General features: G+C 30.3%; 1 protein-coding gene across 1 annotated transcript; it reads right to left on the reverse strand.

The window, feature by feature from the left end:
* Positions 1 to 524: 524 nt before the first annotated feature.
* LOC100791326 (uncharacterized) lies at positions 525 to 1,141 on the reverse strand. The gene is made up of 2 exons (XM_003542299.5): positions 775 to 1,141; positions 525 to 676 (listed from the first exon to the last, which is right to left on the reverse strand). The coding sequence occupies exons 1-2, from the start codon at positions 1,067 to 1,069 to the stop codon at positions 615 to 617; spliced, it is 357 nt and encodes a 118-aa protein (XP_003542347.1). The 5' UTR covers positions 1,070 to 1,141; the 3' UTR covers positions 525 to 614.
* Positions 1,142 to 11,307: the final 10,166 nt, after the last annotated feature.

The following is an 11,307-nucleotide window of genomic DNA, read 5'->3' on the forward strand; positions in this document are numbered from 1 at the left end:
GCATCAACCAAAATGAAATGGATTAGAATGACGTTTCTTGCTATAGAGCAAACAAATAAAAATACATAAGTATCACTTAAGGTGGTGCTTTGTACATTTTATATGAAAAAAAAAAATTTCATTTTAATAAATATTTTTTTGATCAATTCATTATAGTAATTAATTTTTATTTTTAACCTATTTTGGTGAAAATGCCACACTTCTACTTGACTTCGTCTACCCACAAATATATATTAACCGCACGTGTAGAAGGTCCAGTAAGAGTCACATATCCAATCTCGAAAAGGGTTTAGGGCATGCCACACTTCTATTGACATTTGTGCTTGCAACATTTCTGCCTTTCGTGTTCATTTATTTTTTTTAATATTTTTTCACATGCATTTTTCCATATGTCTAATAACTAATTAGTCTCATCATTACTATTGTTTGTAAGTATATTCAATAATTTATAAAAGGAACATATGAAAAATGAAGGAAAATATAATTGGATAAAGAATGGATTTACGAAAAAATAGAAATAGATATTGCTCAACAATTAAGATTTATTTATTATAATCATGCATGAGTATTATTTATCCTAACAACCATGTTCTTCAAAATTTTGTAACAAAACATTACTTCTGGCACTCTGGTAAACAGGAATCCACCAAGTCGGCGGCCGCAACTCCATGAGCATCTAACACATAAAGTCGATTAACCAAAACATATACAAAAATATTATCAACTCAATTATAAAACATTAAAAGGACGTCAATGTTGTGAAAGAATGAATACCATCGTTGACGCTAACGGACTTGGTCAAGCCACAACCACTCTTACAATCTTGGACAATGGGGTTGGCTTTGCAATTTGTTGCCATGCACTTGTAAAGACATATTAGATACCCAGGAGTAAATGGAGGTATTAGTAAAAATGCACATTTTAGTCTACATTTATCCTCACAAGCTAGATTAGACACATGATTTCGCTCAATTTGCCCAAATGAAGGATTGTAATTAGCTTGTGAGAAATCCATCACAATCATGATTATAATCACAATTCCAATTATGTGCATCTCATTCTTTGTCATAGCTATGTTCTATATCTATAAATATATCTCAGAATTTTGTGATGTTAAATTCTTGTGATATTTCAAGGGGGGAGACATCGATTTATAGGCACAAAATTAGGGATGATATAAATATTGTTGCCATCCATACATAAAATAATGTTTTTTAAATATAGATTAAATTATAATTTTAATCCCTTTATAATTTCTAATATGAACATATTATATATATATATATATATATAAAATTCCTCTTTAAAAATATTTCTTTAATGCTAAATTGGGTTTATAAATAATAAATTTCTCCAACAAATATAATAATAAAAATATGTATCATTAAATTATATATTTATTATTTAATAATTTTTTCATACAAATACTTTTAAATTTCATTTTTATTGTTTATAAATCAGATTTAACATTAAAAATTATTAAAAAAGAATTGATACGTATATATAGAAGTGTATATATAATAATGTTTACAATATAACTTAAATAAATGAAATGGTTTAAAAATGTTAGGGAGACCGAAGTTGAGGGTCCAAAATTATAGATTAAAATGACAGAGACAAATTCCAATTTAGCTTTAAATATATTATATTTTGTAAATATAAATGTTTAATAATTTACAATAAAGATAGGATTATATATCAAATATTAAATTAGATTATACGATAAATAATATATTGAATATAACATTTTAAATAAATACTACATTAAATGTTGGTCAAAATAAATAAATATACTACATTAAATGCTACGTTAAATATATGTGCATGTATATATAATATTAAATGTTATATTAAATGCTACATAAAAGCTATACTACATCCATCTCAAATAAGTATCGATCTGGCAAAAAAATTTATTGCAAAATAAATAACGCATTTAACTTTTTAATGTGGTATTAATACTATTCTCTTACATCTATTTAATAAATTTAATTTTATAAAACTATTTATTTTTTCATTTATTTATTAGCTTTTTTATATATATGTAAAACAAACTTGGGACGCAATTATTTTAGAGGGTGGAAATATAGTCTATCAAATACTAATTAAATATAATATTATATCCTTTAAAAAAACTAATGTCATATAAGGAAAATCCATTTTTTAATATATTTGTCTAAATACTACTCTCCGCTCCTTAATGTAAGACATTTTTGACACAATCACACAAATCAATAGAATAGTTAATTTAGTTGATTTTATTTATGTTTTTTAATGTTACTAATGAATCAATTTTCTTTATTAATAATTATTAACTTGGTATGTGTATTGAAAAAAAATTAAAACAAATCAATAGAATAGTTAATTTAGTTGATTTTATTTATGTTTTTTAATGTTACTAATGAATCAATTTTCTTTATTAATAATTATTAACTTGGTATGTGTATTGAAAAAAAATTAAAATCTAAAAATATTATGCATCACTACCATTTTTTTACATAATGCTTGACTATTAATAAAAATCACAAATACTTAAAAGTATTTAATAGAGGCAACTAGTAAAAAAAAGTTAAGTGTTTCATGGGAAATGTAAAATGCCTAATAAAAAGGAAAAGCAATTCCTTCTAAAGGATGGTGTATAATATTAAGGACCAGAGAGAGTACATTAATAACATTTATCTATAGGAGACATATAGAAAATACAATTTCATGCAGAAATGGAAAGTTTTGCACATGTTATTATTCTATTATTTGGTGTAGTAACTTCCTTAATACTCTTTCAAATTCCTTTCTATTTCTGGAAATTTTTAAAATTGAAAAAATAGTAGTATTATAGTTGCCAACATATTTTAAAACCATTATTATCAGGTAAAAAAAACTGACTTAGCATGCATCATTGAAAAGTTTTACACATGTCATTATTTACTGTAATAGCTTCCTTGATACTCTTCCAAAATATTTTCTATTTCTATAAAATTTTAAAATTTGAAAATAGTCAAGTATAAAAACTCACTTCCCACACAAAACAAGGGTATTTAAATACTAAATACTTTATTAAATACTCTAATCTAAAATTATGGAGAGTCATTAAGCAATTGGAAAAGTCTTCCGTTATAATTTATCTGTAGGTATTTACCTTGGGAAAGTCTTCCATTATAATTACAACTAATGGATGCCTCATAGACTTCAAATTCAAATAATTTCACATCTGGGAATTGTGTTGCAATGGAAAACAAAGGGTTTTCCCCACATCTTAATTATGACCTACTATAAAATTGTGTAAGCATTCTTTCTACCTCACCTTATGTGTTTGTTGTATCCTTTGTAATCTTTACCCTTTATAATATTCTCTTTATTCCTTTGGGAAAATGGCTAATTGGAAGTATGATTTCATTGTCAATATAAATGCAAATTGGGAAAATATGTGTGTTCTTGCTACAATAGTTCGTCAAATAGTTTCTTCCTAACTTGAACAATCATTCTATATTCTTTGGAGTTGTTGTTGGTAGTTAAAAGGGTACAATATCTTCATTCAATATGGGTTTTGAGTTTTCTTTTGATGCTTCATGGAGGTTGGTTTACTCGTTATTTATTTTATTCTTTCCAAAACTAGGGTATCAAATTCATGCTTCTATAAGAAAAACACTTAATACAAATTTCAAAAATATTTGAAAGAGGGTTCTACTTACTTTATAGCTTTTTAATTTGGTACAAGTTCAAATGAAGGAAATTAGCGAATATACGTGAATGTAAGTTGGAATCCAAACAACAATTTGAAATGAATATAAGATTTAAAACTCTCAAAGAGCTGGATGATATATAGTTAAGCTCGAACACAAAAAAATAACTTTTAAAAGCAAAGAATAAACTCTCTAATCACAAGTGTATGATCATCAAACAATTTGATAGAGTTTCTAACACTTCAGAAAATTGATACCAGTCCAACTCTCGTGTATTTGTGCTAAGCTTAGCAACATATTTTCTTTTTTAACTTGTGCTTGTGCTTAGTCATTTTTTTTTCCAAATATTGTGTAATATCACTTATGTTTCATATTAATATTTATTTATTTATCCTCAAATTCACCCCTTAACAATTTTTTTCTAATTTCTTTCTTTCTTTGTACATTAAAAAGGTGCAAATACAGGTATATAAAAGTACTCAACAACTATGGAAATAAAAATTAAAACTATTACCTGCATAGAAAAGAGACCAACTATATGGGTATTTTATTTTATTTTTAAAAATATAGAAACAAATACTACAAAAATCCTATTTGTAATGACCCACCTCTGCTACATGAAACTAGAAGCTATCAAGCAAAAGACTTTATTTTACTTTATTTCAAAATCTTCAATTAATTTATTTATAAAAATACTTGTGAACTTTTTGTATTTTCAAAAGATAAAAGCATTAACTTCAAGATAAGTGTTCATGTATACACGATCAATTGAATAAAATCACATGTCTCATGGCACTTCAATGTGTGTGTGTATACAACTCTTATACATATCCTAGACACATGAGCTAGTCAACTATACAAACATGGCTAAACAAGGAAAAGCAAATGAGCAATGTGTCTTCACATCCATGCATGTTTATCCGCGATGCCTCCATAGGATATCACAAGCACAACCGCATGTGCCGCAACACAAGGATAAGCTCACCAAAACAAGCATACTTAAAGAAATTAAAAATCAACAAATAATGAATAATTAAACCTCAATTAAATTTTAAACATGGCATTTAAATTCCAAATAACAATAATAACCAGTTACATCTAATGAACATCTATCAAGGAGGTCTAGCCTAGTTGGTTGAGCATGGTGCGTGAGTTATTGTAAATCTCTTGACATTATATTTAATTCCACAGATAAACAAAACATCTAAGGAGCATATCATTTACAATCATCATGAATTACAATCAGGTAATCAACATCATCAATCAATCACCAAACACCATCATCACGAGTCTATCAATCGCACTCACCAAGTACATCAAACACAACCACCAAAGACATACTTTACTACATGGAGATTCGACGTTATTTGAGCAAACTCTCATAAGCCTCATTCCCTAACATAGTCTTTCTTCCTGACCATTCAGGGGGGTCTCTTGGGTTAACCCTACAAGGGAAGTGTGGCTTTATCGAAAATAGATAAGTGTGACTATGGCTTATCTATGTAGGTTCACAAGACCGTACATCTATAGGGATTCATCCCCATATATTCTATAGGCCCATTTAGCATAAACTACCACGAAAACCTCTAGCTCTAGGTTGAGAGCCCACCAAGTACCCTTAACTTGCGTGCTTACTCGTATGAACCTACACCATCTGTGCACACACGATATATTTCTATACACCAACTATGTTCTTACCATATAATGACAGCAAAAACATATTTGGAACCCCTGAGGTCTTAGATATGGCATCTCCATACTTGTCATCTCACATGACCTAACCTAAAGGTCCAAGTGACATCTCAACAACAACCATCCACATAACAACAACTCATCCCCTATATGACAAAAGAGTCATTAAGTTTGTTGGGAAGTAGTTCTCAACACTTCATTACACCATTTAGAAACAAAAACATGGGGGTGGTACTTATGAAGATATCTCACTAGGTGAGACCCCTGGGTCGCTTTAGTGGGGTTAGAGTTTTGGTATGGAACTTATCCTCCCAAGTATAACATTTTTTTTCCAATAAAAAACCCTTCCAAAGACCATAGCTAACCTTTTCAACTCGTAGAGACAATTACAATACAAGATTATCATTCATCATCATCATCTCATCACACATATATATCTCAATCAATAGCAGGATAATCTCAACAAATAAAGGCATTTTCTCTAAGATAAATTTACTAAATTTTCTTAAAAATTTATAAGATTAATAATATGTACAATTTTTTATTGATCATATCTCAAACAATCACATAACATCCATCACATCATTAATTCACTTACTTATGTGCTCATCACCTTCATGAACATATCCCTAGTTTCATAAGCAAAATAAGACCTTCCACACTCTGAACTCTCATAATCACTTAACCAAATTACATTTGAATACGAATTACATTATCTTAACTTATAATCTACTGGACAAGTGGTCTCAATAATTTAAGAGGGAGTGAATTAAGTTTTAAAATTTTTCAAATAACAAATTTTAACCCCCCCCCCCCCCCCCCTTTTAAATGATATATGATAGGCTTAGAATGCAGAAGAAGAAGAAGAAGAAGAAGAAGAAGAAGAAGAAGCAATCAATTTAATAATATTCTTTTAAATGTGCAAGATAGAGTAAACTGCAATAAAATAACTAAGATAAGGGAAGAGAGAATTGCAAACTCGTTTTATCCTGGTTCGACCACTTCCCGTGCCTATGTCTAGTCCACAAGCAACCCACTTGAGATTTTCCACTATCTTTATAAACTCTTTACAACTTCTGAATACACCTTGGGATTCCTCTCCCTTGTGTTTAGGATTCGCACAAGTCAAGAGATGAACAATCTCTTAATCACAACAATATTTTTAGAATGTATAGAAGAATTTCTCTCTTTTAGAGATGATAATACAAATTGAAAATCTTAGAAGAATACTCAATTGATTTGCAAGTGTGTCACAACCTACCCTTTGACGGGAGGGTGACGTGGGGCTCACGGGTCCGTCTTCCATGGGAGGAAAATGCACGGAGTCGCCACCAACGTTTATTCAAGGAAAACATCGGAAAAACCGGAACGTGTGATCTACGAACTTTAAGTGTGAAAGGTTCGAGAGTTGTATTTATGCATGGGGAAGGTATTAGCACCCCACGCGTCCGCCATAAGGGACGACAACCTTAGATTAAATGTGCAATATCATGACTTCAGCTTTTTTTGTTTTCCCTTTTTATGTCTTTTTGTGTTTTTATGCTTTTTATGTTTTTAATTTTGGTGTGGTCGACAAGGGTGTTTCCCTCGCTCCTTCGTATTCCTCAATTGCGATAAGGAAATCAAACCTACGTAGTTTTTTTAGAACTAAATGTTGGTTAAGTTGTTTTTATCTTTTTTTGCAAGATATATTTTAACCGAACAAAAGTCGTTTAAGGTGTTGGACCATTAAACGATCTTTTGATTTTTGGAAAGGAGAGAAACGTTAAGGCGTTGGACCATTAACGATCTCTTGGTTTTGAAAGGAGAGGAACATTAAGGCGTTGAACCATTAACGATCTCTTGGGGTGGTCAACAAAAGTGGGGCTTTTGCTCCTACATATCCTCAATTGCGATGAGGAAATCAGACCTACGTAGTTCTTGCAAAAGCGGTAAAGTTACGTGTTGATTTTATGCTTTTGAACGGTCCATGTCATCCGATAAAAGCAAAGATAACCATTTTATGGCGTTGGACCTTAAAACGATTTTGAGTGACTTTTGCGGACAAAACTTGGTTTGTGAGTTGATTTTAGTCTTAGTTTCATTTCGATTATTAGTCAATTCATTCAATGAAACTTTCAAAGAAAAATGTCCGATTGATTTTTTTTATTATTTTATTATTATTTTTTTCTAGATATTTTGATTATTTTTATTATTATTTTTTGAAGATATTTTGATTATTTTATTATTATTTTTTTGAAGATATTTTGATTATTTTATTATTATTTTGTTTTTTTATTTAACCGAAGTTACAATGTGAACGATCGGTTGAATTTTATTTTAATAGTGATTAAACGAGATTATAACATAAATGATCAGTTGAAATTCATTTTATCAATTATTAGGCGAGATAACAACTTAAATAAACGGTAAAAAGCTTGTTAAAAGCGGAAGAAAAAAAAATCGAAAGTGAACGAGATGAAGATGAAAGCAAACAAAACAAGAAATGAATTGAAAGTTTCGAATTCGAACACTTACCGGTTGAAGACCGAAGAACAGACGAAGAACGGTGAAGAACAACGAAAAATCTTCACGGATTTGCTCATGGAAACATCTAGGAAGCGTTACGGAAGCACCTCGACTTGGATTTTCTTCACGGAAACATATTTTTTCACCCAAAATAGTAGAAATGCATAACATAGAGGTCAGGGGCCCTTGAAACTCAGCCTCCTCCCCCTATTTATAGGAGAAATGGGGAGGTGCTTGCCGCCCAGAGGCTTGAGGAAGATTTTTGAGCGCATACCAATTACTAAGTTCACCCCCTTTTCGTACTTTACGAAAAAGTTACGGAAGCCTTACGGGAAGGTCCTATATGGCTTGAAACAAGCACCTAGGGCATGGAACAAAAGAATTGACTCCTTTCTCACTAGTTTTGGCTTTGAGAAGTTCTCAATTGAGCATGGTGTGTATATCAAAATAGTAAGTGAAACTGAGATTGTGGTGTTGTGCTTGTATGTTGATGATCTACTCATCACTAGTAGTAGTTTGACTGCTATTGAAGCACTTAAGCAAGGGTTGAAGAGTGAATTTGAGATGACTGATCTGGCCATTCTACCCTATTTTCTATGGTTTGAATTTGCCTACACCGAGAAAGGCATTTTCATGCATCAAAAGAAATATATCTCTGAAGTCCTGAAGAAATTTAGAATGATGGGTTGCAAACCAGCAGAGACTCCAACTGAATTGAATTTAAAGCTTGTGAAGTGTGAAGAAGAGGGCTCTGTCGATGGAACTATGTTTAGGTAGATTGTTGGTAGTCTGAGGTTTATTTGCCACGGCAGGCCAGAAGTGGCTTCCAGTGTTGGTTTGGTCAGCAGATTTATGAGTGCTCCTAGACAACCACACTTGATTGCATCTAAAAGAATCATGAGGTATCTGAGAGGAACACTCGGATATGGCATTTTGTTTCCTCATCACACTAAGGGAGATGATAGCCTACACCTTGTAGTCTATTCTGATTCTGATTGGTGTGGTGATCTGGTAGACAGAAGGAGCACCATGGGACAAGTTTTCCTGCTGTCAGGGTCTCCCATATCCTGGAGTTCTAAGAAGCAGACAGTAGTAGCACTGTCCACTTCTGAAGCCGAATACATTGCAGCCTGTGAAGCTGCCTGTCAAGCTTTGTGGATATCCTCCCTACTTGAAGAATTAAAGGTGTTTACTAGTGAGGCAGTGGATTTATTGGTAGACAACAAATCAGCAATTGATTTGGCTAAGAATCATGTGTCACATGACAAGAGCAAGCATATAGACATCAAATTTCGTTTCCTCAAAGATCAAGTGAGCAAGGGGAAGATCAGACTTCAACACTGCAGAACTGAGAAACAGCTTGCAGACATTATGACTAAGTCCTTGAAGAGTGAAAGGTTTAAGGAGTTGAGAGAGTTGTTAGTTTGTAATTGATTTGAGTCAAGGGGAGATGTTAGAAATGATCCTAACCAATAGATAGGATTAGTTAAATAAAGTCAATTTGATAGATTATCATTAGATTGATTTTTGTTGTTCTGATATGCTATATATACAAGCATTTGCTAAAGTATACTAATATGATCAATTTTGAAAACCACTGCTAAGTTCCTTTTCTCTCATTTTTCTCATTCTCTGCTACTACAGTTTGTGTGAGTGTGTTTGAGCTTTGTTCTTGTTCCAACAGATACCAACCATCCGCTTTAGGGGGGTAATAGACGAGTTAAAGAATTTGATAAAAAAACACATTGTATTCATATAAATACGTACTGATTTCAATGATCAGAAACTAAATGTGAACCATTCTTTCTCATTTTCTCTCTATTATTTTTTTTAATTTTGATTTTTTATTCTAAAAAAATTTAATAAATTTATTATTGATCTTTATATATATGAACAATAAGATTTTATTATTATACTCAAAAACGAATTTAGAGGAGTAAGAAAGAGGCAACGATCCCCCTCTCTGCTACCACCTCTTATATTTTCTATATATAGTCAAACAATAAATGTTTATATTTTATATTATATAATGTATATATTATTTGAAATTAAAATAATTTTTTATTTGTAAAATTAATAAATACTTTTATAAAATCATCACTTATTAAAATAGTTATTTCTTAAATAAATATTTAATATTTATTGAAAATTTTCTATTTAAGTAATTAATTATCAAATAAGAAAAAAATCGGTCTCCCTTTAATGGTTTTTGCATCTGTCCCATATTATACCAACCAACATGATAAAATAAATATGAAAAAATAAATTATGAAATAATAATATAAAATAATTTTACATTATTATTTAATAAAGAAATATACCCTGATAATATAAATCATGGTGTGCACTAAAAATGTAAAGTCTAACTTTTTTTAACAAAGTAGTATGTTACTTGTGTTTTAATCGTGATACCAACATTGTTGCCTGACTTCATCTCTACCCACAAATATTAATCCCACGTGTAGAAGGTTAATTAAATCGCACAACACCATCCAATCTCGAAAAGGGTTTAGGACATGCAAACTGCGTTGGACAACGCTGGATTTGTGGCGAAGACAATGGTTTTGGGTTTGGGTCTAACGGAGATAGCGCTAGGGCCAACAACGACAATAACAACGTTGGTTCAGGTTGTGCGAGAGTCTTTGCTCTTAGGTTTTCTATTTTCATTTATGTGTGTAACATTTTTGTCATTCATATTCTTTTTTAGTTTTTTCCAGTTTTTTTTTAAAAAAAAATTGAAAACAAAACAGAGTTATTTCTTTTTCCTAAATAAAATAAAATAAAATATATGAACCAACATAACTGACTAAAACCTATCGAAGTTTAACCACTTAACAATTCTTACAATTCAATCGATGACGTGATCGATCTAAGTATATTGTTCTCCAATTCTCAATCCATGTCGATCTTTCAAACTATGAATATATGTCATCTGAAAAATAAATTAATAAAATATTATTATTATTATTATTATGCATGTACATAACTTTATTATTAACTAAACACAAACAATACTTTAAAATTAATTTTTTTAATGATTAAAATAAATAAAAAATATTTTAGGAAAACTAAAACTATAAGAAAATTCATGTATAAGAATTAATAAATATTTATTTAAACTTACTTAAAATAGGATGGGCCTTTTGATCTATTACATATACGAAATTTTTTTCATACATGAAAAAATTCGATTATACTCGTTTTGTGGAGTGTGTTTCTATAAGCTCATACAATAATTTCTCAAGCTTTTGATATGTTGTTGATCATCCATATTTCTTGAACATACAATTTTTTCTTATGTCTAATAACTTATTAGTGGCATCATTAATATTATTTGTAAGTATATTCACTAATTTATAAAAGGAACATAAGAAAATATTAGCAAGAAAAAAAAAAGAAAAATGAAGGAAAGTAATTGGACAAAGGA

This window comes from Glycine max, chromosome 13 (assembly GCF_000004515.6).
Source record: "Glycine max cultivar Williams 82 chromosome 13, Glycine_max_v4.0, whole genome shotgun sequence".
Taxonomy (NCBI): domain Eukaryota; kingdom Viridiplantae; phylum Streptophyta; class Magnoliopsida; order Fabales; family Fabaceae; genus Glycine; species Glycine max.